Raw genomic sequence first — 26,765 nt, forward strand, 5'->3', positions numbered from 1 at the left:
CCCTAGGTCCGGCCGGCCTCCCCCCTTGCTCCTTTATATACGGGGGCAGGGGGCACCTCTAGACACACAAGTTGATCTTCGTGATCGTTCCTTAGCCGTGTGCGGTGCCCCCCTCCACCATATTCCACCTCGGTCATATCGTAGCGGTGCTTAAGCGAAGCCCTGCATCGGTAGAACATCATCATCGTCACCACGCCGTCGTGCTGACGGAACTCATCCCCGACACCCTGCTGGATCGGAGTCCGGGGATCGTCATCGAGCTGAACGTGTGCTGAACTCGAAGGTGTCGTAAGTTCGGTACTTGGATCGGTCGGATTGTGAAGACGTACGACTACATCAACCGCGTTGTCATAACGCTTCCGCTTTTGGTCTATGAGGGTACATAGACTATACTCTCCCCTCTCGTTGCTATGCATCACCATGATCCTTGCGTGTGCATAGGATTTTTTTTTGAAATTACTATGTTCCCCAACAGCAAGCCCAAGGAGAAGAACTTGGACGGATGAAACCCTTTTGCAAGGACTCATCAAGTTGTTTCTTAAGCTCGGCTAGTTCTAAAGGTGCCATTTTGTAAGGTCTCCTAGAGATTGGAGCGGTTCCTGGGATAAGATCTATGACGAACTCTACATCTCTGTCAGGTGGAACACCTGGCAGTTCCTCTGGAAAAACATCCGGAAAGTCACGGACTACCAGGATATCTTCAAGGTCTGGAAGAGGGCTGGCATTAAGAGAATAGAGCTGACGCTTTGCAACTCTAGTGGAGACAGTGACTATCTTGCCATATGGGTGTGTAAGCTGAACAGACCTGGTATAACAATCAATCTTGGCGTGATGAGCTGTCATCCAGTCCATACCCAAGATGATGTTAATATCTGAGGACTTGAGGGCTACAAGTGATGCAAGGAATACAAGTCTGTCAACAAGGATTTCATTTCCATAGCTTATTCTGGTGGTCTGCCATCTCGACCCTGGGGTTTGGATTTCAAGCGGAGTTGGCATATCACAAAATGACATGTCGTGCAAACGAGCATAGCCTTCAGATATGAAAGAATGGGATGCTCCATTATCGAATAGAACCGATGTTGGATGGCAATTGACAAGGAGTGTACCAAGAACGACATCCGGATCATCATGAGCATTTTTAGCTGAGACATGATGCACACGTCCATGTTTAGTGCGAGCTGGCTTGGCACTGATCGTCTTGCTTGATGGCTTAACACAGCCAACAGTCTTCTCGGGCTAGGGTGGAGCATAACTAGTCTGAGAGCAGTCACGTGCATAGTGTCCTGGCTTCCCGCATGTGAAGCAAGTCCCTGAAGTTGAACGTGGACCCGCACTGACAAGCGGTCTACCAGTAAGCCTGGGTGGAGCATACGACTGAGCTGGGGAGGCACCACATAGGATGGTCTCGGTGCATATCCGAAAGGAAGAGCGGAGTTTGGAACCCAAATCCGGTGCTTCTGAGAACCAGAACCGGGAGAAGATCCCAAATCATGGGTGTGCTTACGAGACTCCTCGTAAGTGAGTTGAGCTGTCTCTGCATTAATGGCCTTGTTCACAAGAGCTTGGAATGTATCACAATGATGCAGGTGGAGATCACAACGCAACTTGGGGTTGAGACCCTTCCGGAACCTAGCCTGCTTCTTGGCGTCCGTGGACACCTCTTCTGAAGCATAGCGGGCAAGGTTCTCAAACTCTCTACTGTAAGCATCAACATCCATTTTACTCTGGATGAAACTACAGAACTCTTCTCTTTTGTGATCGATGAGGGCCTGAGGAATGTGATGCTCGCTATAAGCCTCAGTGAAATCTCTCCAGGTAGGAATCTGGCCAGCTAGAAGCATAGCCTCATAGTTCTGCCACCAAAGACTAGCAGGACCTTCCAGGTGGTATGTAGCATAGGTGACCTTGTCATCTTCATCTATGTTCGCGGAATGCAGCTTATGAGTGATGCTACGGAGCCAGTCATCTGCATCGAGTGGCTCGATGGAGTGATGAAAGGTAGGTGGGTGCAAGCAAATGAAGTCATGAATGGTTGCAGACCCTTTGAACTGATGTGCGGTGTTCTCCTTGATATGTGCCAACAAGCGGTTAGACTCATGCTTGTTCCTCTCCATCTCTAACATGAACTCTGCCAACGGAGGTTGGTCGGGAGGATCCTCATCCCTACCATCTCCGTGGTTTTGGCTACGAGCAACAGAACTTCGATTAACTGATGACATCCTGAGAAACGAAACCAGGGACGGATCAGCATCAACTATAGACTATAGAATGTAGGACAAAGAAATTAGTATCTCTCGAACTACTAGGGTAATTCCGGCAGCATAACGGTAGTAAAATGCTCAGAATGAGACATCCTGCCAAAAATGGGGTAGTATAACAACTCAACATCACCACTCAAGGTTCTGGGATAATGCTAAAGAGGCTACACCGGAAGTACTCGAAACTGGGATATGACTCTGATCAACCAATCCTATGGGACTACGGAGTAGTAACACGTGATCCTGATAGACGGAAGAGAAATCCTAGTTCCTTAACCCCGTAGGAAAGGTAGGATGACTCGGATCAGAAAGCCATGAGGTATAAGGAGTAAAAAGAGCCTTACGTTCCTTCCCACAATCAATTCCCTTACATAACTAAAGAATTTCTAGACTCAACTTCGACCAGTTTGGCTTGGTAATCCTACAGGCAGTCAGGTCTGATACCAAAGCTGTCAGGACCCCGATTCTATGCCACACAGACCTAGCATGTAACACCTCATATCACTTTGCAGCCTCACGCGTGGTATTCCCACGGGTGTCGCCTTACCATGCCCGGGACCGTTTGCGCCTTTTGGCACACGTATATGATAGTGTCGCTAGCATCCATATGACAAGAACCCGGGCTGACATGGCTAGTCGTGAACCCAAAGTGGCACTAACTTACAGGGACATGCATACATGACCCAGCATCGAACGTGTCGGTCATCAACGAGTGAATCCGGGCTGTAGCAACTGGGCTAGCAGGACTCCGGTAAACCGGGCTATAGCAGGCTAACAGGACTCCGGTAGACACCGTGTGACATTGATTTTCTTAATAACTGGGCGCTTTGATTCTTTGGAACAACTCGATGAATTTAGTCGATCTTTTTAGGAGGCCTTCCATGACCATAGATCGAACCTATCCCATTTTGACAGTATGATGGTTAGCTGTTCACGGATTAGCTCCCCAAGGGGACAGACACAAGAACGAAGAAGGGCACATGTCGGCCAGCCTAAGTGTTCTGGAGTAGTAGCAAGCTACCAGGGCTCAGTGGAAGCACTAGGAGACATTTCCCGGTAAGAGAGGCTACCAAGGATAAACAACTAGATAGTCAGATCCCACACATAGCAATACACATTACACGTACGCATAACATGCAAGTATGTGTTGTACAACATGGCATTACAGCATAACTCAACAACTCATATAGATAAGGCTCAAAGAGCCATCATGGCATTTACTACAAACAGGGGTCACATGACCCAACATTCAGAGCACACAAGCAACAAGCGGAAGCATTACATGTCTGAGTACAGACATCTACAAATGAAAAAGGCTAAAAAGCCTGACTATCTACAACATCCTATCAAGATCGTAGCTGAGGTACAAGCTACTTGTCGAAGTCCACGAGAACACTAGTAAGACTGAAGTCTCCGCTGCAAAAACATAAATAAAGCAACATGAGTACAAAGGTACTCAACAAGACTTACATCAGATCCTATCATACATGCACTTGTATCAAGAAGGTAATGTGGGGTTTAGTTGCAGCAAGCCAGCTTTGACTCAGTGGCTATCCTGTTCTACGACTACGAGAACTTATTTGAGGTGATATGGCGCACATGAGTCTACTAATCACCATGCAATACACTACTATGGATTCATCCCCGTCTCCCCATGAGAAGGCCATCCATAGCACTCACACTTGTCTTGAGCATTTTTTAGAGTATCCACTTCAAGTTGTCTATGTACCACGTAAGTAAACAAGAAGTCCATAACTGCGGACCCGGCTATTTGAATAGATCATGTTAACCCTGCAGGGGTGTACTTCTTCACACACCCTCTCGCCACTTACCGCCATGTACACGTCATGTATCTCGGCAACCTTCAAGCGGAAGCCTGGCGAGGGTGTCGGCCACGACCTAACTAACCACACAAGACTCTAGTCCAGGTTTATCGCCTATTCAGGTTCCATCCGCAAGGAGATCAGGCCGGGGTGTCGCTCACGGCCCCAAACGATGTGTGCAGGGTTCTTGAGCCCACCATCCGGGTGCTACTCGGTACACCAGGCCACGTGTTCCTACTCTGTTCCAAGCCCACCCTGCCGGGTGCCACTTGGTAGAAAAATAGCACTACCTACAAACACCAGAAACTAGTTGCGACTCCTGGACAGAGATCAAGTTGGTTAATAAGTCGAGAGGAGCCGAGTTACCGGAACCCAATGTGTGGTAGTAGTTGGTCATTGGACAACATACACAGAACTCAGTGCTTAAGGACGGTTCCAGTGAGACAACCCACCAAGTACTCCTACATGGCCTCTCACCGCTACCTTTACCAAATCGTATTCACACACTTAACTCTCAGCACCAGCACATATCGTAACACTCCAATTCATTCCCAATGAATTAGACCTGACACAACTCTAAGCAATAGCAGGCATGGCATGGTAGGAACACAACATGGCTCAATCAACTCCTACACATGCTAGTGGGTTTCAATTAATTACTGTGCCAATGACAGGTCATGCAGAGGAATGGGTTCAATTACCGCAACACAAAGTAGCAATTGAATCGTGGTTGTCCTAATGCAATAACAGAGAGTAGGAGCAAGAGAGTAGGATTGTATCGGAATGGACAAGGGGGTTTGCTTACCTGGTAGATCAACAGAGGGGGCACTGCTCCTCAGACAGGTACTCTGGAACGGTCTCCGGAGCAGGACCTATCAAGAAGGAACGGTGTCGGCAATCAATACACAAGCATATGCAACAATATGATGCATGAACATGGCATGTAGATGTGATGCTGTTTGAGCTAATGCAACTGGCATTCATTTGGTTGAAGTTCATTTGAACCAAGAGTTCAAATGCAACTCCAAACTTAACATTTATAAATGCCATTCATATGTTTTCACCTATACAACAGGTTTAGGTTGGTTTGTCATGCATGAAACTAGTACAGATGGAAAGATTAAATTTTTCTGATAATTTTTCATATATAAATTATTTCAATCTGAGCTACGGTTGAATTTCTATATTTTTTGAAGTTTTTACCATTTTCTGGAATTTCCTGATTAAAATTTAAACCAGAAAAGGTTAATTGTGTCAGCATTGCGTCATGCCTGCGTCAGCAATCAACGGAGACGGTCCAGGTCAACCCTGACCTGTGGGTCCCGTCTGTCAGTGACTAACCTAACTAAGCTAGTTTAGTTAGCGTTAAACTAACACTAACCTAGTTTAGTTAGTGGCCTAGGGCCCACACGTCAGTGAGTCAGAGGGGGGTTAGGTTAGGTGGTGATTAGCCTTAAGCTAGTCACCTGGCAGGCCGGGCCCGCACGTCAGGCCGGCGAGGACAACGGGTCAAAACGCGCCGGCGAGGCCGGATGCGGCGGAGGGCTCGGGACCGCGTCTCCAGTGACCAAAAGGGCGGCAGAGACCATCAACGACGAGCTGGAGCTCGCGCGCATCCACTAGGGCAGGGGGGAGGAGCCGGGGAGGCCGAAGCTCGCCGGAGCAGAGCTCGCGACGGCAGCTGGAGTTTGGCTTCGAGCGGCAGAGGGGCTAGAGGGTGCCAGAAGAGCAGGGGAGAGGGGGTTCGATGGCGGGGCTCACAGCGGTCTCGAAGGCGTCGTGCGCGAGCTCGGGGATGCACGGGTGCAGCCGGAACGACGACAGCGATCTCAGGCGGCCAGAGGTGAAGACGACGATGGTGGCAGCCATGCAGCGCGTCCCTAGTCGCTTGGCTCGGCGTGGGCGAAGCGGACGACGATGCGGAGCTCGGGGACACAGCAGAGAGGCGAGGGGGGTGCGGTAGCCGTGGCGGCGGTGAACGGCAGCGACGGCTCCACTCGACTGTGAGAGAGAAAACGAGGGAGAGGAGAGGAATGGGCACGGGAGAGTGAGAGGGGTACAAGGCGGCGCGTGGCGTCGTGCTTGGCATCCAGAGCGACAAGAGGGAGGACAGGCAGGCATGAGGTGGCCAGGATTGCGCTGCTATTGGCACGCAGCTGCTTAGGGGCGAGGGGAGGAAGACGACGGGCGAGGTGGAGATGGGCTGGGCCGGCTTCAGCAGCAGGCCGCATAGGTAGGCGCCAGGTAGGTTTCTCATTTTCTGTTTTGTTTCTGTTTTTTGATTTTCTGACATTTGTTTTAGTTTAATAAGAATACTAAACCAATTTATTATCTTATGCCATTTTTTGTAGGGACTGGTGGTATTATTCCAGAGCTCCTCAACAATTAGCATAATTTTTGGACATTTATTATATATATATATATAACATATATATATCCAATGCAAATAATTATGCATTAATTTCAAATGCCCAAAATAAATACTTATGAGCTCCTAAAAATATTGGTTTGATTTTTATCACTGTCCAATATTTTCAGAGAGCAACATGAGCATTTTCTTGGACCTTTTTGGAGCAATTTTTATCTGGGTCATTTCCAAAGATGATTCTGAGGGTTTCACAAATCCCCAATTCAAATTTAAATGGAATTTAAACATGATGCACACATGACTAGCTAGTCTAGGTCATACCAGAACTAGGGATGTGACACTCCTTCTCTAGAAAGGATCCATCTTAGCAACGAATATCTTGCCTTCGGATCTGTGATAGAAGTGTACCCAACATTTTCCTTTGGGTATTCTATGAAGACGCACTTCTTGGATCTAGGTTTGAGCTTGTTAGGTTGAATTTTTTTCACATAAGCATCGCAGCCCCAAACTTTTAGTAACAACAACTTTGGTTTCTTGCCAAACCACAGTTCATAAGGCATCGTCTCAACGGATTTTGATGGTGCCCTATTTAAAGTGAATGCAGTTGTCTCTAATGCTTAACCCCAAAACGATAGTGGTAAATCGGTAAGATACATCATAGATCGCACCATATCCAATAATGTGCGGTTACGACGTTCGGACACACCATTTACGCTGTGATGTTCCATGTGGCATGAGCTGTGAAACTATTCCACATTGTTTTTAAATGAAGGCCAAACTCGTAACTCAAATATTCTCCTCCACAATCAGATCGTAGATATTTTTATTTTCTTGTTAAGATGATTCTCCACTTCACTCTGAAATTCTTTGAACTTTTCAAATGTTTCAGACTTGCGCTTCATTAAGTAGATATACTCATATCTGCTCAAATCATCTGTGAAGGTCAGAAAATAACGATACTTGCCACGAGCATCAACACTCATTGGACTGCATACATCGGTATGTATTATTTCCAACAAGTTAGTAGCTCGTTCCATTGTTCTGGAGAACGGAGTTTTAGTCATCTTTCCCGAAAGGCACGGTTCGCAAGCATCAAATAATTCATAACCAAGTGATTCCAAAAGTCCATCAGTATGGAGTTTCTTCACTTTACACCGATATGACCCAAACGGCAGTGCCACAAATAAGTTGCACTATCGTTATTAACTTTGCATCTTTTGGCATCAATATTATGAATATGTGTATCACTACGATCAAGATTCAATAAATCATCAACATTGGGTGTATGACCATAGAAGGTTTTATTCATGTAAACAGAATAACAATTTATTCTCTGCCTTGGATGAATAATCGTATTGCAATAAAACATGATCTAATCATATTTTATGCTCAACACAAACACCAAATAACATTTATTTAGGTTCAACACTAATCTCGAAAGTATAGGGAGAGTCGATGATGATCATATCAATCTTGGAACCACTTCCAACATACATCATCAGTTCATCCTCAACTAGTCTCTGTTTATTCTGTAACTCATGTTTCGAATTACTAATCTTAGCAACCGAACAAGTATCAAATACCCAGGGGATACTATAAACACAAGTGAGGTACACATCAATAACATGTATATCAAATATACCCTTCTTCACTTTGCCATCCTTCTTATCCACTAATTATGCAGGGAATTTCCGCTTCCAGTGACCATTTCCTTTGCAGTAGAAGCACTCAGTTTCAGGCTTTGGTCCAGCTTTGGGCTTCTTCACGGGAGTGACAACTTGCTTGCCATTCTACTTGAAGTTCCATTTCTTTCCATTTGCCCTTTTCTTGAAACTAGTGGTCTTGTCAATCATCAACACTTTGATGCTCTTTCTTGATTTCTACCTTCGTCGATTTCAGCATCACGAAGAGCTCGAGATTCGCTTTCATCATCCCTTGCATACTATAGTTCATCACGAAGTTCTAGTAACTTGGTGATTGTGACTAGAGAGGTCTGTCAATCACTATCTTATCTGGAAGATTAACTCCCACTTGATTCAAGCGATTGTAGTACCCAAACAATCTGAGCACATGCTCATTGCTTGAGCTATTCTCCTCCATCTTTTAGCCATATAACTTGTTGGAGACTTCATATCTCTCAACTCGGGTATTTTCTTGAAATATTAACTTCAACTCCTGGAACATCTCATATGGTCCATGACATTCAAAACGTCTTTGAAGTCCCAATTCTAAGCTGTTAAGCATGGTGCACTAAACTATCAAGTAGTCATCATATTGAGCTAGCCAAACATTCATAACGTTTGCATCTGCTTCTGCAATAGGTCTGTCACCTAGCGGTGCATCAAGGACATAATTCTTCTATGTAGCAATGAGGATAAACCTCTGATCACGGACCTAGTCTGCATCATTGCTACTATCATCTTTCAACTTAGTTTTCTCTAGGAACACATATAAAAACATAGGGAAGCAACAACGCGAGCTATCTACAACATTATTTGCAAAATACTATCAGGACTAAGTTCATGATAAATTAAAGTTCCATTAATCATATTACTTAAGAACTCCCACTTAGATAGACATCCCTCTAATCATCTAAGTGATCATGTGATCCAAATCAACTAAACCATGTCCGATCATCACGTGAGATGGAGTAGTTTTCAATGGTGAACATCACTATGTTGATCATATCTACTATATGATTCACGCATAGGCTAGGCTCGTCAAGTTTAACCTGAGTATTCTATGTGTGTAAAACTGTCTTACATCCATTGTATTTGAGCGTAGAGCTTATCACACCCGTTCATCACGTGGTGTCTCGGCACGAAGAACTTTCGCAATGGTGCATACTCAGGGAGAACACGTATACCTTGAAATTTAGTGAGAGATCATCTTATAATGCTACCGCCAATCAAAGCAGAATAAGATGCATAAAGGATAAACATCACATGCAATCAATATAAGTGATATGATATGGCCATCATCAACTTGTGCCTTTGATCTCCATCTCCAAAGCACCGTCATGATCACCATCGTCACCGGCGCGAGACCTTGATCTCCATCGTAGCATCATTGTCGTCTCACCAACTATTGCTTCTACGACTATCGCTACCGCTTAGTAATAAATTAAAGCAATCACAGGGCGATTGCATTGCATACAATAAAGCGACAACCATATGGCTCCTGCCAGTTGCCGATAACTCTGTTACAAAACATGATCATCTCATACAATAAAATTTACCATCATGTCTTGACCATATCACATCAGAACATGCCCTGCAAAAACAAGTTAGACGTCCTCTACTTTGTTGTTGCAAGTTTTACGTGGCTGCTACGGGCTGAGCAAGAACCGTTCTTACCTACGCATCAAAAGCACAACATATTTCATCAAGTTGGTGCGGTTTTAACCTTCAACAAGGACCGGGCGTAGCCACACTCGATTCAACTAAAGTTGGAGAAACTGACACCCGCCAGCCACCTGTGTGTGAAGCACGTCGGTAGAACCAGTCTCGCGTAAGCGTACGCGTAATGTCGGTCCAGGCCGCTTCATCCAACAATACCGCCGAATCAAAGTATGACATGCTGGTAAGCAGTATGACTTGTATCGTCCACAACTCACTTGTGTTCTACTCATGCATATAACATGTACGCATAAACCTGGCTCGGATGCCACTGTTGGGGAACGTGGTGATTTCAAAAAAATTCCCACGCACACGTAAGATCATGGTGATGCATAGCAACGAGAGGGAGAGTGTATCTTCATACCCTTGAAGATCGCTATGCGGAAGCATTTATCAACGCGGTTGATGTAGTCGTACACCTTCACGATCCACCCCGATCATGTACCGAATGTATGGCACCTCCGCGTTTAGCACACGTCCAGCTCGATGACGTCCTCGCCTTCTTGATCCAGCTAGACAGGTGAAGTAGTAGATGAGTTCCGGCAGCACGATGGCGTGGTGACGGTGTTGGTGAAGAACAATCTCCGCAGGGCTTCGCCTAAGCACTACAGAAACTATGATGGAGGATAAACTAGAGGGGACGGGGTTGCCGACACACGGATTGGTGTTTCTTGATGTGTCTTTAGTGCTAGCCCTGCCCCTCTATTTACATGTTGAGCCCTGGGGTCGAAACTTTGAGTAAAAGCCTCCTCAAAGTCGGTTTTGCCAGATAGGCAAGAGTCCTACACGGACTCCAGGGCTAGACGCCAGGGTTCCCGGTGTCTACCCCACTAGACGCCAGGGTTCCTGGCGTCTAGCCTCTGGTCTCCGCAAAACTTCCTTTTGCACTTTCCAACAGCCTTGTGGGCTTTCCCCTTTGGCCCAAATAATGTGTTCTCGTACCCAAACATTTCGGGAAACATCTGGAACCCCTTCCGGTGAATTCCGGAACTCTTCCGGAGATCAAACACTATTATCCCATATATCAAACTTTATCTCTGGACCATTCCGGAGTTCCTCGTCATGTCCGTGATCTCATCCAGTACTCCGAACAACATTAGGTCACCAACATACATAACTCATATAATACTATATCATCAATGAACGTTAAGCATGCAAACCCTACAGGTTCGAGAACTATGTAGACATGACCGAGACACTTCTCTGGTTAATAACCAATAGCGGAACCTGGATGCCCATATTGGCTCCTACATATTCTACGAAGATCTTTATCGGTCGAACGCATAACAACATACGTTGTTCCCTTTGTCATCGGTATGTTACTTGCCCGAGATTCAATCGTCGGTATCTCAATACCTAGTTCAATCTCGTTACCGGCAAGTCTCTTTACTCGTTCCGTAATGCATCATCCCGCAACTAACTAATTAGTCACATTGCTTGCAAGGCTTATAGTGATGTGCATTACCGAGAGGGCCCAGAGATACCTCTCTGACGATCGGAGTGACAAATCCTAATCTCGATCTATGCCAACTCAACAAGTACCATTGGAGACACCTGTAGAGCACCTTTATAATCACCCAGTTACTTTGTGATGTTTGGTATCACACAAAGTGTTCCTCCGGTAATTGGGAGTTGCATAGTCTCATAGTCATAGGAACATGTATAAGTCATGAAGAAAGCAATAGCAGTATACTAAAACGATCAAGTGCTAAGCTAACGGAATGGGTCAAGTCAATCACATCATTCTCTAATGATGTGATCCCGTTAATCAAATGACAACTCATGTCTATGGCTAGGAAACTCAGCCATCTTTGATTAACGAGCTAGTCAAGTAGAGGCATACTAGTGACATTATGTTTGTCTATATATTCACACATGTATTATGTTTCCAGTTAATACAATTCTAGCATGAATAGTAAACATTTATTATTAAATAAGGAAATAAATAATAACTTTATTATTGCCTCTAGGGCATATTTCCTTCAGCCAGATTCTTAGCATTGAGGCCGATGTCTTCGGTCTCCATGGGCCAGCTCTTCTGCGCCTTGAAGACCAGCTTCCAAATTCCCTCATGCGTGGTGCCGAGGAAATGCTGCAGAGTCTGCGACGCCTCCAGATTGAACTCCCACATGGGGGAAGCCCGACGCTGGCATGGGAGAATGCGGCGGAAGAGCATAATTTGTACCACATTGGTTAAACAAACGCTTTTGCCCAGCATGTTGGTGATTCACATCTGTAGCGTCTGCACCTCCGTCTGAGACCCCCAGTCGTGGCCCTTCGCGGTCCAGGAGACTAGCCTCATGGGGGGTCCGGATCTGAATTCCGGAATTGCCGCCCACTTAGTGCGGCGCGGCTCAGTGATATAGAACCACTCATGTTGCTAGATCTTGACGGTCTCCATGAAGGCCCCCTTGGGCCACGTGGTGTTGGGAAGCTTACTGATCATAGCTCCACCGCGTCCGTGTGCTGCCCGTCGAGCACCTTCAGCTTCACGTTGAAGACCTTGAGCCACAAGACGAAGTGTGGGTGGATGCAGAGGAGAGCCTCACACACGACGATGAACGCCGAGAGGTGGAGGAAAGAGTTCGGGGCAAGATCATGGAAATCTAGTCTGTAGTAGTACATGAGTCCACGGAGGAGTGGGTGGAGTGGAAAACCTAACCCTCTAAGGAAATGAGGAAGGAAGACGACCCGTTCGTCGGGCTCCGGAGTGGGAATGACTTGACCCATGGGGGGAGCCTGTGCGCGATGTTAGCGGCGAGGTATCCCGCACTCCAGAGATCTTTAATCTCCTTCTCCGAGACGGAGGAGGCCTCCCACTTGCCTTTGGAACCGGATCCGGCCATGGTCGGAGGAGGTGGTGGTGGTGGTGAGGAAGAAGGAAACTTTTCGGGCGTTGAGAGCTTGGGAGATTGGAAGGCTAAGGAGATGTGAAGGCGTGGAGGACAACGTAAAGATCCATTGCCCTCTTATAGGCGGTAAAAATGCCAACCGCCCCCACTCGTGCCTTGAATCTCGCCTATTCCCGATAAAAGTGTGCGCCGTAAACGGTTGGATTACCCAAATTCTATAGATGAGCAATCCCATATTAAGTGGGCACGATCACTTTTTTGACAGGACGGGCCAATGGGGCTGAGTCTCGAAACTAGGAACGCGGGGTGTAAAACGGTTCAAAATGTCGAAGGGTCAAGTCTGACGCTTCGTTGAAAAAAGTTGCCAGTAAAAGACATTGTTCTTATTTTTTATATATCCTGCCTTCGCGGCTAAGGGTTGTGTTCATTATGAAAAGCCGGATACAATTCTTTTATGGAGGAAAGCCGGTGTGTACTTGATACGTCTCCAATGTATCTATAATTTTTGATTGTTCCATGCTATTATATTACCCATTTTGGATGTTTATGGGCTTTATTTTACACATTTATACCATTTTTGGGACTAACCTACTAACCGGAGGCCTAACCCATATTGTTGTTTTTTTTGCCTATTTCAGTATTTCGAAGAACAGGAATATCAAACGGAGTCCAAACGGAATGAAACCTTCAGGAGCGTTATTTTTGGAACAAATCTGATCCGGAGAGCTTGGAGTGTAAGTCAAGAAGCCTCTGAGGGCCCCACGAGATAAGAGGGCGCCCCCCTGTAGGGCGTGCCTCCTGTCTCGTGGGCCCCTCGGGCGGCCACCGACGTACTTCTTCCTCCTATATATACCTACGGACCCCGAAAACAACCAGGAGCACCACGAAACCCAATTTCCACTGCCGTAACCTTCTGTATCCGCGAGATCCTATCTTGGAGCCCTTGCCGGCACTCTGCCGGAGGGGGAAGCAACCACGGAGGGCCTCTACATCAACATCCTTGCCCCTCGATGAGTTGTGAGTAGTTTACCACAGACCTACGGGTCCATAGTTATTAGCTAGATGGCTTCTTCTCTCTTTTTGGATCTCAATACAATGTTCTCCCCCTCTCTTGTGGAGATCTATTCGATGTAAACTCTTTTTGCGGTGTGTTTGTCGAGATCCGATGAATTGTGGGTTTATGATCAAGTTTATCTATGAATAATATTTGAATCTTCTCTGAATTCTTTTATGTATGATTGAGTTATCTTTGCAAGTCTCTTTGAATTATAAGTTTGGTTTGGCCTACTAGATTGGTCTTTCTTGCCATGGGAGAAGTGCTTAGCTTTGGGTTCAATCTTGTGGTGTTCTTACCCAGTGACAGAAAGGGTTGCAAGACACGTATTGTATTGTTGCCATCGAGGATAACAAGATGGGGTTTATATCATATTGCATGTGTTTATCCCTCTACATCATGTCATCTTGCTTAACGCGTTGCTCTGTTCTTATGAACTTAATACTCTAGATGCATGCTGGATAGCGGTCGATGCGTGGAGTAATAGTAGTAGATGCAGGTAGGAGTCGATCTACTTGTTCTGGACATGATGCCTATATACATAACCATGCCTAGATAATCTCATAACTATGCGCTTTTCTATCAATTGCTCAACAGTAATTTGTTCACCCACCGTAATACTTATGCTATCTTGAGAGAAGCCTCTAGTGAAACCTATGGCCCCCGGGTCTATCTCTTATCATATTTGCTTTCCATCAACTTATTTGCATCTTTACTTTTTGCATCTATATTACAAAATACCAAAAATATATTTATCTTATCATACTATCTTTATTAGATCTCACTTTCGCAAGTGGCCGTGAAGGGATTGACAACCCCTTTATTGCGTTGGTTGCGAGTTCTCAGTTTGTTTGTGTAGGTGGGTGGGACTTTTGAGGAGCCTCCTACTTGATTGATACCTTGGTTCTCAAAACTGAGGGAAATACTTACGCTACACTTTGCTGCATCACCCTCTCCTCTTTGAGGAAAACCAACGCAAGCTCAAGACGTAGCAAGAAGGATTTCTGGCGCCGTTGCCGGGGAGGTCTTCGCTCAAGTCAAGGCATACCAAGTACCCGTCACAAACCCATCTCCCTCGCATTTACATTATTTTCCATTTGCCTCTCGTTTTCCTCTCCCCCACTTCACCCTTGCCGTTTTATTCGCCCTCTCTTTCCCAATCTCCTCCTCTCTCTTTTCACTTGCCGTTTTTCTGTTTGCTTGTGTGTTGGATTACTTGTTGCCATGGCACAAGATAATACCAAGATGTGTGACTTCTCGAATACCAATAATAATGATTTCCTTAGTACTCCAATTGCTCCTCTTAATGATGTTGAGTCTTGTGAAATCAATACCGCTTTGCTGAATCTTGTTATGAAAGATCAATTCGCCAGCCTTCCTAGTGAAGATGCCGCTACTCATCTAAATTTTTTTGTTGATTTGTGTGATATGCAAAATAAGAAAGATACGGATAATGATATTGTTAAATTGAAGTTATTTCCGTTTTAACTTAGAGATCGTGCTAAAGTTTGGTTTTCGTCTTTGCCTAAAAATAGTATTGATTCTTGGAACAAGTGCAAAGATGCTTTTATCTCTAAGTATTTTCCTCCCGCTAAGATTATCACTCTTAGGAACGATATTATGAATTTTAAACAACTTGATCATGAGCATGTTGCCCAATCTTGGGAAATAATGAAATTGATGCTTCGTAATTGCCCTACTCATGGTTTAAATTTATGGATGATCATACAAAAATTTTATGCCGGTTTAAACTTTGCTTCTAGAAATCTCTTAGATTCGGCCGCGGGAGGCACGTTTATGGAAATTACGTTAGGAGATGCTACAAAATTGCTTGATAATATTATGGCTAATTATTCTCATTGGCACACCGAAAGATCTTCTAGTAAAAAGTGCATGCTATAGAAGAAATCAATGTTTTGAGTGGAAAGATGGATGAACTTATGAAGATGTTTGCTACTAAAAATACTCCTCTTGATCCCAATGATTTGCCTTTGTCTTCCTTGATTGAGAATAATAATGAATCTATGGATGTGAATTTTGTTGGTAGGAATAGTTTTGGAAACAATGCTTATAGAGGAAATTTTAATGCTAGACCGTTCTCTAGTAATCCCTCTAATAATTATGGAAATTCCTACAATAATTCTTATGGTAATTTTAATAAGATGCCCTCTGATTTTGAGAATAGTGTGAAAGAGTTTATGATTTCTCAAAAGAATTTTAATGCTTTGCTTGAAGAAAAATTGCTCAAAGTTGATGATTTGGCTAGGAACGTTGATAGACTTCCGCTTGATGTTAATTCTCTTAAACTTGGATCTTGTTCTGCTAAGCATGATATCAATGAGTCTCTCAAAGTAATGAGAATTTCCATTGACGAGTGCAAGGAAAGAACCGCTATATTGCGTGCTAAAAAAGAAAGCTTTATAAAAGCGTGTTCCTCTAGTCTCCGTGAAAATAATGACGAGGATCTTAAAGTTATTGATGTGTCTCCGATTAGATCTATGTTTTGCAATATGAATTTTGATGATTATGGGAGTGATGATGCTCGTGGTCCTGGTATTAAAAAAGTGTTGAGTAGTTGAAAAGGGGAGTCACAGATTTGGTTATTTGACCGATGCTCCAGGTTGTGTTATGATAAGATGTTTGAATATGATAAATCCTTGAGTGATGGGAACAATGAATTTGATTCATACGAGTATTGATTGGTATTACATGAAAACATTGAACCATGAAAAGCAAGAGTAATTTTATTTGCACATCTGGATGTTACTTGCTTGTTATCAGTTATAGATTATTGCTTCGGATCACTTTTATCCTGAGTTCACAACACATTACATCATTTGATCAAGATTATGCTAGGTAGCATTGAACATCAAAAAATATCATTGTTTTATCATCTATCTACTTGAGGACGAGTAGGATTGAGCTTGGGGATGCCAATACATCTCAAACGTATTTATAATTTTTGATTGTTTGCTATTATAATATCACTTTTGTATACTTTAATAGCATTTTATATTATATTTTTGAACTAGCTATCAATTTAATGCCAGTGTCAATTGTTGTTTTCTGCACGTTTTTTACTTTACAAAAAATAATATCTATGGAGGTCAAAAAAACCTGAGGATTTAATACGATTTTTTGGAGTCATGGAGGTTACAGAAAGCATCAGAGGGAAATGAGAGGGGCCACATGGCCTCCACACGGCCTGGTGGCATAGCCAGGGCCTAGGCCCCGCCCCATGGTCATGTGGGGCCCATGAGCATCGCATTACGTCCATTCTTCCGCCTATAAATTCCATATTTCACGAAACCCTCACAAGATTTTTCTCTCAATTTTTTCGTCGTCGCAAGTTTCTGTTCCGAGAAGATCCAATCTATAGGCCTGTTCTTGCACCCTACCTTAGGATCGTAGGGTCCATAGTAGTAGCAAGATAGCTCACTCTCTCTTTGATCTTCAATACCAAGTTCCCGGGAGCTGCCTCACATGATCGGGATCAATTCAGTGTAATCGGTGGTGTGTTGTTGGGATATGATGAATTATATCTTTATGATCATATTGTTCATTTAATTCAATTATATATGCTGATGTTTAGTTATTGTATAATTGAATAGCTTTGTATACACTCTGATCTATCTATCTTCTTTGGCCAAGTTTGATGGGTATTTTTTCAGAGGGAGTGGTGCATTATAGTGGGTTCTAATCTTGTAGTGTTCTATATTCCAGTGACACAAAGGGACAAGACACATATTGTATTATTGCCACTAAGTATAAAACGATGGTTTCTTATCACATTGCTTGATATTTTACTATCTACACTATCTCATCTTGCTTATTGCAATGCTCTATTTATCATGAATTTAACACTTCAAGATGAATGTTGGATAGCGGTCTTGGGGTGGAGTATTAGTTTAGATGCAATTGGATAAGGGTCTACATATCAAAGATGCCCATATGAGATTATACAATGAAATATCATAGTCATAAATATAGATATTGCGATTTAATTGTTGCCCAACTGTAATTTGTTTACCACACTACTTTGCTATGCTTATGAGAGATGCCACTAGTGAAAATATGCCCCTGGGTCTATTCTCTATTATTGGTATCTTCATTACAATTACTATTATTTGCTGCAATGTTTACCTTTCTAACAACTATCATTATCCCGTGCAATTTAACCTCATAACTAGCAAGACAAGAAGCTTGACAACCTTCTTGACGTGTTAGGGACAAGTTTGTGTTGTGTCTTGTGTGTAGGTGCAAGTGACTTTGTTTGTTGGGAGAACTCCTTCTGATTCGATAACCTTAGTTCTCTGCTGAGGGAAATACTTAGACTTGGGGTTACCCAACCACTCTTACGAGAGAGAGAGCAATGGTATATGGAACGTAACATGAATATTATGCCAAGTCAAGTTAGCGAACATGCATGATAGTAATAAATGATGAATCGTGTCCTCCTGATAAACAACATTTTGTGCTACCCTGCCAATTATGTTTTGCAAGATTATCTTTGGTAAGAACTACCTCCCTCTACAAAAATCACATGAAAACTTTGATTTTAGAAGGGAGGTTTTTTTCCAGATATGTTTTATTCGAAAAATAGGCCCATAATTCATGAGACCCACATACATAGACTTGACATGAAGACATCAGTACTAGTCAACCTCCATGGGAACGTATTTGGCGTTTGAGTTAGATTGATCGACACCAACCTACTAACTAAATGGATCGACTTAGTCCATATGTCACCAAATAAAGCTCTGCGAAATTGAATATTCAATGGGTCAATCCTGTAAACAAACGCCGATGGGGCATCTAAATGCAATATTGAAAGGGTCGGGTATTGAAGAGCTAATGGAGTGACACCCAACCAGCTATCTTCCTAGGAACTTGTCGATTGGCCATCACTAACTTAAAGAAACCACACATAAGAAAGGAAGACTTGATCTTCATCAAGCCCTTCCAAAACGGCGAGTTAATAGGCTTTGCATCGGCTTGGAATAGCATTTTGAATACAGGTGCTTGTTATGCAACAACTCTTGCCAAGCACCTTCCTCGTTAACCAACTTATGCAACCATTTGCCGAGTAAGCATTTGTTTTTTATTTCAAGGTTTTTAACGTGCAACCCTCACTGATCCTTGGGCCTACGTAGGAGGTCTCATTTAGCAAGTCTGTACTTGTCCTCGTATTGCTAGAAGAACCTAGACCTATAAACGTCCAGCCTTTTTAACACCCTTTCGAATGGCTAATTAGTCAAATAAGACGTGACGTAGGTTGAATATGGAGCCAAAGTGTATGTGGTGACCTTCGATGTCCATAGATGTGACTTTTATGACGGTTTTTGGTACTCGTAAGTCCAATGATCAAAGTGAAATTTGATGACGAGTTCAGTAACCTCCAATCTTTGAAACTTTAGGAGTATGTGACTGCACATACGTTCTAATTTAATGCCTGTGGGGTGTATTGTAAAACTCTAATCTCTATTCTCTCCTTATTTAATAGACGAGGCAAATCTTTTGCCTCCATTTCGGAAAAAAAAATGCGCAATCCAGTTCTTTTGGGAGGCTTAAAAAATAAGCTGCCACTCCCCGGCTTAAAAGATAAGCCGCTCCCAAAATTCGTTGAGGCTACTAAATTAGTAATCCCATAACTAGTTCAGAAGCTCCAATGGATGAGGGAGACGACTTATCGGAAAATCTGAAGAGGAGGCGGCTTATTTTTTAAGCCGTAAAAAGAACTGGCTAACTAAAAACAGAAAAGAGAACCCTTAAAAAAACAGGGGGGAAAGGAGTTTGTTTGTGCAAAGTAGAGAGCAAAAAGGTGAGCAACAGCCAAGAGACGGTGCAGAATGGCAGTGCCCAGTGGTACTGGTATGGATCCCAGCTAGCATCACCATCCAGCTAACAGCAACTTTGTTTTGGTGAGCTCGGTTTCAAAAATAGCCCCACAGGTCATGTGGGAGCTAGCCGAATCCACACAAGAATCGCAATCCCCACCTCCTCCTGAGAGCTGATAGATACCGCTCCCTGTCCATGTCTCCTCTCCAGGTCCAGGACAGGATTAATCAATGAATCAGCTGCAGGCCTGCGCCTGATTTCCCAATTATACTAGTACTATTAGCGGCAACCGTTTGGTTTGGGGCCTCTTCCCTCCCTCCGAAGCTAGCTTAGCTTAAACAGAAGAGGACGGCTTGCCATTTGTTGCTCTCTGTGTCTCTGGGCTTGGAGCTTTCTTTCTTCTTCCAGCGCTAGCTGCTCTTGCCTTGATTTGCTTTGCTTTGCTTTGCTGGGGGAGAGAAGATCGAGCAAGAACCCACGACTCCTCAGGTCAGTGGAACCTTTCTTTCTTTCTCGCCTTCCGGTTCCTGAGAGTCGTGTTCTTGTTCTTGTTCTCTTACGCTTAATCTCTGGCCATCCGTAGCCTTATTATCACTCTAGGTTAGTTACTTACCAATGCGGTTCTGCTTGGCTCTCGCAGGTTGCGATTTCTCGACGGACGAGCAATAAAATAAAATAAAAAACTGGTGACCCGAGTAGGGTTTATCCGCTCCAAATTGCGGCGACGGAGGGTCGTCCAGGGGAGAGATGAAATCTTCCGCGAATTTCCTGTCGATCCTGGTGCTGCTGGTGTTCCTGGCCGCGGGGAATGCGCGAGCGCAGCCCCAGCCGATCCTCATCAACTGCGGCTCGGATTCCACCACCAGCGTCGATGCCAGGACATGGATTGGGGATTCTTCCCCTTCCAACAACTTCACGCTCAGCTTCCCGGGAGCCATCGCCTCGGCGGCTCCGGCTCCGGGAGTTGATGGAGAACAGGACCCGTACGGAGATTTGTACAAGACCGCCCGTGTCTTCAACGCCTCCTCCAGCTACAGGCTCGCCGTCGCCCCCGGGAGCTACTTCCTCCGCCTCCATTTCAGCCAGCAGTTCGCCAATCTCGGCGCCCAGGAGCCCATCTTCAATGTCGCGGCAAATGGCCTGAGGCTGCTCTCCAAGTTCAGTGTCCACGGAGAGATTTCTTGGAGGGATTCCCAGATCAATTCAACTAGCAGCGTCATCGTCAAGGAGTACCTTCTCAATGTCACTTCTGGTAAACTGGGCATTGAGTTCACCCCCGATGAAGGATCCTTCGCCTTCATCAATGCCATGGAGGTTCTACCTGTGTCTGGCACCTCAATTTTTGATTCAGTCAACAAGGTGGACGGTCATGGGTTGAAAGGCCCTTTTAGCCTCGACGGCGGCGGGATCGAGACCATGTACAGGCTGTGTGTGGGATGCATCGATGTACTGGCGAGGAAAGAGGATCCAGAATTGTGGAGGAGGTGGGATAAAGATGAGCATTTCATATTCTCTCTCAACGCCGCGAGTTCCATCTTCAACTCTTCCAACATAAGTTATGTGTCTGCTGATGATCCCACAGTAGCCCCTTTGAGGCTCTATCAGAGTGCAAGGGTGCCAACAGAGAGTTCGGTCTTGGGAAAGAAGTTCAATGTCTCATGGAGCTTTAACATTGACCCTGGCTTTGATTACTTGGTCCGGCTGCATTTCTGCGAGCTGCAGTATGACAAGGCTGAGCAACGCAAGTTCAAGATTTACATAAACAACAAGACCGCTGCAGAGGGCTATGATGTGTTTGCCAGAGCTGGAGGGAAGAACAAGGCCTTTTATGAAGACTTCCTTGATGCTGCCTCACCGCAGATGGACACTCTTTGGGTTCAGCTGGGGTCTGAGTCTTCAGCAGGTTCCGCGGCTGCTGATGCTCTTCTGAATGGCATGGAGATCTTTAAGGTCAGCCGGGAAGGAAATCTTGCCCATCCAACCGTCAGGATTGGAGGCATCAGTGGCGGCGCAAGGAAACCAAAACGGAGCCCCAAGTGGGTGCTAATTGGTGCTGCTTCCGGTCTGATAATTTTTATCGCAATTGCTGGTGCTCTTTATTTCTGTTTCAATCTGCAAAGGAAGAAAAATAGTTCGGCCAACAAAGCCAAGGACAATCTCCATGGTGTTACACATACCCGTTCTCCAACTCTTCGCACGGCTGGGGCATTTGGGAGCAAAAGGATGGGCAGGCGGTTCACCATTGCAGAAATCAGAACAGCCACCGTGAACTTTGATGAGTCCTTGGTGATTGGGGTTGGAGGCTTTGGCAAGGTCTACAGGGGTATAATGGAGGATGGCACTCGGGTGGCAATTAAGAGGGGTTATACAGATTCTCACCAGGGTCAGGGTGTGAAGGAATTCGAAACTGAGATCGAGATGCTCTCAAGGTTGCGGCACCGGCACCTTGTGCCCTTGATTGGCTATTGTGATGAGCAAAACGAGATGGTCTTAGTTTATGAGCACATGGCAAATGGCACATTAAGGAGCCATCTTTATGGAAGTGACCTTCCTGCTCTTACATGGAAGCAAAGGCTCGAAATATGTATCGGCGCAGCACGAGGGCTTCACTACCTTCACACTGGGCTTGACAGGGGTATAATCCACAGGGATGTCAAGACTACCAACATTTTGTTGGACGACAACCTTGTTGCCAAGATGGCAGATTTTGGCATCTCAAAAGATGGTCCAGCTTTAGATCATACTCATGTTAGTACTGCTGTCAAAGGGAGTTTTGGTTACCTCGATCCAGAGTACTATAGGAGACAGCAGTTAACGCCAAGTTCAGATGTGTACTCTTTTGGTGTCGTGCTGTTTGAAGTGCTGTGTGCTCGACCAGTCATAAATCCAACCCTGCCAAGAGACCAAATAAACCTTGCTGACTGGGCTCTCAACAGGCAAAGGCACAGGTTACTTGAGACCATAATCGACCTTCGATTGGATGGAAATTACACACTGGAGTCCATCAAGATATTCAGCGAGATAGCAGAAAAATGCCTCGCAGATGAGGGGGTGAACCGGCCTTCGATGGGCGAAGTCCTCTGGCACCTAGAGAGTGCTTTGCAGTTGGAACAAGGTCATCCGCAAAGCACAAATGGTGATGGTTGCTCAGACCCTCAACTGAAGCCTTCTGATGTACCTACCCGTGTGGCGTGCATCAAAGAAGTTGAGCAATCCACTCGTCCAGGCTCCCACGATTCAGATGGGCAAGTTGTTGATGTCAAGATTGAGGTGCCATGATACAGAAGGGCTTTGGAAGTTTCAAGCAAAATGAATAGGGCGGGTGTCCAGCTAACAACATGCTTAGGTGCATGTCACTTGTAGTACTGTAACGCCATATGTTGAGGTCCCTACAATATACTGAAATTCTTTTGGTAAGAGCAAAAATATTTCTGTTTTGCTAGTGCAAAAAATGGTTTATGATGTCAATTTGATTGATTCTTCGTAACACGCTGGAACCAAATGCTATGCAGAGCATTAGCGGAGACGTGCTAAGAGAAAACAAATTGAACAATTTCCTCATGAGCTGTCCCATATTTCAGTTGTGTCATGTTCAGCTATTTTATTCAAGTCAGGCTCTGTGCACTCATATATCCACTGCCTTGTTAGTTGAAGGTGTAGCATTTTGCTGATTATTTAGTCTTGATTACATCAATTGCACAACATATAAGACCATTATTTGCATATCGGAAACTTATCGCTTTTGGTAATTAAGTATAGGGATATAGGTGTCCGAAAATCTACCCTAGATGATGTAAATCCTTGCATGGTACATAATCTGGTTTCCGATACCAGGCTTCAAGAAGCCAAAGCACTAGTATTGTAAACAAGCAGAGCACCACCCAGCAGAATTCCAGCAAGAGTAGCCACCCAGAGCAACAACCATGTCTTTCCTGCATAAACCAAGGCATGAATGTTATTTATTTCCCAAAGAAAAGAGGCAACTGAAACGCCTATTTATTTAAATGTAGCGGCGAGAGCTTTAAGATCATTGTTTCCGGATAGTTGTGTGTGCTTACCTCCCGCATAGTAGTCACCACTTGGAGACCATTCTTCTGGGTTATATATTGGGCTACATTAAAGACATCGCAAATATCATATATGCAATGAAAACTGAGGGCAGTAGATGAATTCTGAATGCTATTATTTTCACTGGCATCTTCTTGAACATTTTTATCATCTAAACAGTACAGCCTGCTTATATATATATTATATATTTATTTATTTATTTTTATATTGGGGTGAATGTTCTACCTGCCCCATCAACATTTGCTCCATACTTGCTGGCAAACTGGTAGACGCCCTTCCCCTGATAAAAATGTGCAATATTAAGTGACGAATAATGATACTTATTACTAAGAAAACACATTTCTTCAGCCTGAAAACTAACCTTGGCTAGCCTTCCAGATGCATCAACACCATCTTTCAGTTCCAATCCTCCCCCGGGCCCTAGATGTTAAGAAAGCACAATTTCATAGCTTTTGTAGGATATACTGAGCTACATTGATAAACAAAAAAAATGCTATCCAATAGGCCAGTAATAGTTCCTTTTTATTCCTAGAAATTCCGTATGACAGAAGGTGGATTTTATAGCATGTACTGACCGAAAGGCTGAGAAGTCTGAACTTTCTTTGCCTTTTTGGACATTACTCTGAAAGATGATGATCGTGCTGAAGGCTGGATGCGCTGGAGCTGCGACTGCCCAGAAAATGGCGATGGAGATGATTTCAGAGCCATAGAAGCCATGATCGAGGTCGCCATGCGAATGACAGTAAGCTCTCGCTCTTCCTTTTTTGCTGCTAGTCTAATTTGCTTCGCTAAATCATGTGCAATACTTGCCTTAAATACAAGAAAACAGGTTGGATGTAGCAGCAAGTGATTAAGCTTAGTTTGACAAGTGTCAGTTGTTGTCTGGTGCCAATAGGCTAATGGATTACTACCATGTGACCAATCGTTGTTCTTCACATGACCAACTGAAGATGATAGATTTTGAAGGAAACATCTAGGTCGTGACCGTATAGTCCTGAGAGTTCTGCTTCCATCTTCCCTGACAGAGATATGCATTTTGTTTGTTTGTGAATAATTTCATGGCAGTTCGAGTTTCAGATAACCTAGCTGCAACTGAGACATCATAATCCAAATATTTTTCTTACTATGTAGAAGAAGATTATCCGTTGCATCTTTTTACGGTTCTCTCGGGCTAGACTGTTCCATCAGAATGAGGCCTTTATGATGCAACGTCGTGAATTTATGATGACATTTTATTTTCCCCATAGTTTTGTTCGAGTATTCCTGCATGTTGTATGACAGACAACACTTATTCTATTTTATAACATATATAAATAAAAGATTAGTATACATGAGGGTAGGAAACTTTCTACTCCTGGTAGGTAACATTCTTTTTCGAAAAGGTGTTAAATCCGGCCTTTCCATCATTGTGATGCACACAGCCATCCTAGTAAGTGACATAAAAAAATGGAAAGTATCGTAGTCTTTTGATCTTGCAACAAAACGGCAAAACTTTGTGGTTATGAATTTATGATGATGGATAACTGATACAGGGAGTAGCATCCTGGCATCAGCTATTTATTATTGTATTATTAAAACAAGAGACAAATAACTCACCACATTTATCCACATAGACTAAAATTAAAACAATACTGGAGGAGAAGCATCTTGGACAGCATTTGTAAATTAAAACAATACTCGAGGAGAATCATCTTGGATAGCATTTGTAAATTAAAACAATGTATTTCTTAGAATTATTTCGTGAAACCTTATCTTATTATTGCTTCTGATAAAGGATGTTTTTTAAACTTAAAGTGTAGCATCAAGTGGATACAAAGCAATGAGTCACACCAGGCTTTTGCATGACCAAGATGCACACAGCCAAAATTCGACAGTCTGACAAAAGAAGATAAAATAAAAAACTGACATAAGGCCACAATAGAGTCATGTAAAACCGACATTATGCCTGTGTCGAAGGAGGTGATGGAACGATCTGGAGATTATGTTGCCACCCATTTGGGTACAAACCTCTCTGGCCACCTGCTCCAACCGCGTACACATCGTCTTGAACAACAGTTGGTACTTCATACGATGTGGCATAGACCACGTACGAAGCGAATGCGTACAAAGGAAAATAACCTACAAAGGAGAAGAATTTATGCCACTAAAAACCAAATCATTTCTATATAGGCAAAGTGAACATAATAAGGCATACGCTTCCACCCTTAACAGCGTTTTGAATCTATTTGAGATACCGTCCAACCAATGACCAAAAATATTGGCCACGGTTGTGGGTGAATATAAATTGGACGCTATTTGGATGACTGACAATGTAGAGTGCGCAAACTTGTACTGGAAAAATAGGTGTTCAATTGTCTCATCATGGGCACAAAAGATACACTTCTTGCTTCCTTGCCGGTTACGCGCAAGATTGTCTTTGGTTAGCACAACACCCTTCCAAAGATACCACGTGAAAAATTGAACTTTTGTTAGGATCTTTGACTTCCAATTTTTCTTGTTATTATCCACGGAGACCTCAGAATGCGTGAGAGCATGGTACATAGAGTCGATAGTGAAGGACCCAAATGTAATGAGGTTTCAGCGAAACACATCTCGTCCTTGTGTCATGTTAATCAATTCCAATCGGGATAGGAGATTTTGCATTACATGAGACGAGGGCCAACCAAATCCTGCCGAAAGGAAATATTCGGCGGAGATGAACTGAGCACCTGTGCCAGCGTATCATGCTTATCCCGAGCAATAGGGTATAAGGCTGAATATTGTTCTCGGAGACTGGCGTTTCCTAGTCACTTATCCTCCCAGAAACGAATCTCTGACCCGTCCTTTATCGCGAAGGTTTCAGAACGTATGTATTGTAAATCCTTTTTCTTAATGTCTTAGTGTTGGTAAGGCTATAACTTTCAGTTGCAGAAACATTGCCATAAATATTGTACGGATCTTTCTTTTTTTCTATTGAGGTGCGGAGGACATGTATTTTCCTGATGTGCACAATGCTTTATGACCATATAGTTTAAAATAGCAATACCTGAAAATAGAAAATAAGCAATAAAATCAAATAGGCACGAGACATGAGGCCAACGGGACCTTGATGCGGGAGGCGACT

At 43.9% G+C, this 26,765-nt stretch overlaps 2 protein-coding genes across 2 annotated transcripts; one reads left to right on the forward strand and one right to left on the reverse strand.

The window, feature by feature from the left end:
- Nucleotides 1–19,686: 19,686 nt before the first annotated feature.
- On the forward strand, nt 19,687–23,155 carry LOC119363824 (probable receptor-like protein kinase At1g30570). The gene is made up of 2 exons (XM_037629191.1): nt 19,687–20,083; nt 20,235–23,155. Exon 2 carries the CDS (start codon nt 20,342–20,344, stop codon nt 22,871–22,873), a length of 2,532 nt encoding a protein of 843 aa, XP_037485088.1. The 5' UTR covers nt 19,687–20,083; nt 20,235–20,341; the 3' UTR covers nt 22,874–23,155.
- A 106-nt stretch (nt 23,156–23,261) lies between these two features.
- LOC119363825 (photosystem II 10 kDa polypeptide, chloroplastic-like) lies at nt 23,262–24,422 on the reverse strand. The gene is made up of 5 exons (XM_037629192.1): nt 24,238–24,422; nt 24,024–24,082; nt 23,888–23,942; nt 23,653–23,705; nt 23,262–23,526 (listed from the first exon to the last, which is right to left on the reverse strand). Exons 1-5 carry the CDS (start codon nt 24,392–24,394, stop codon nt 23,374–23,376), a joined length of 477 nt encoding a protein of 158 aa, XP_037485089.1. The 5' UTR covers nt 24,395–24,422; the 3' UTR covers nt 23,262–23,373.
- Nucleotides 24,423–26,765: the final 2,343 nt, after the last annotated feature.

Source organism: Triticum dicoccoides, chromosome 2B (genome assembly GCF_002162155.2).
Source record: "Triticum dicoccoides isolate Atlit2015 ecotype Zavitan chromosome 2B, WEW_v2.0, whole genome shotgun sequence".
Taxonomy (NCBI): domain Eukaryota; kingdom Viridiplantae; phylum Streptophyta; class Magnoliopsida; order Poales; family Poaceae; genus Triticum; species Triticum dicoccoides.

What these genes read in the sequence shown, in the direction of transcription:
- LOC119363824 (XM_037629191.1), top strand. Translation starts at nt 20,342, where the DNA reads ATGAAATCTTCCGCGAATTTCCTGTCGATCCTGGTGCTGCTGGTGTTC.
- LOC119363825 (XM_037629192.1), bottom strand. Translation starts at nt 24,394, where the DNA reads ATGGCGACCTCGATCATGGCTTCTATGGCTCTGAAATCATCTCCATCG. An exon ending in TCAGACTTCTCAGCCTTTCG is followed by an intron (nt 24,083 to 24,237) that starts GTCAGTACATGC and finishes CTTAACATCTAG; the next exon opens with GGCCCGGGGGAGGATTGGAA. An exon ending in TGGTGACTACTATGCGGGAG is followed by an intron (nt 23,527 to 23,652) that starts GTAAGCACACAC and finishes TGGTTTATGCAG; the next exon opens with GAAAGACATGGTTGTTGCTC.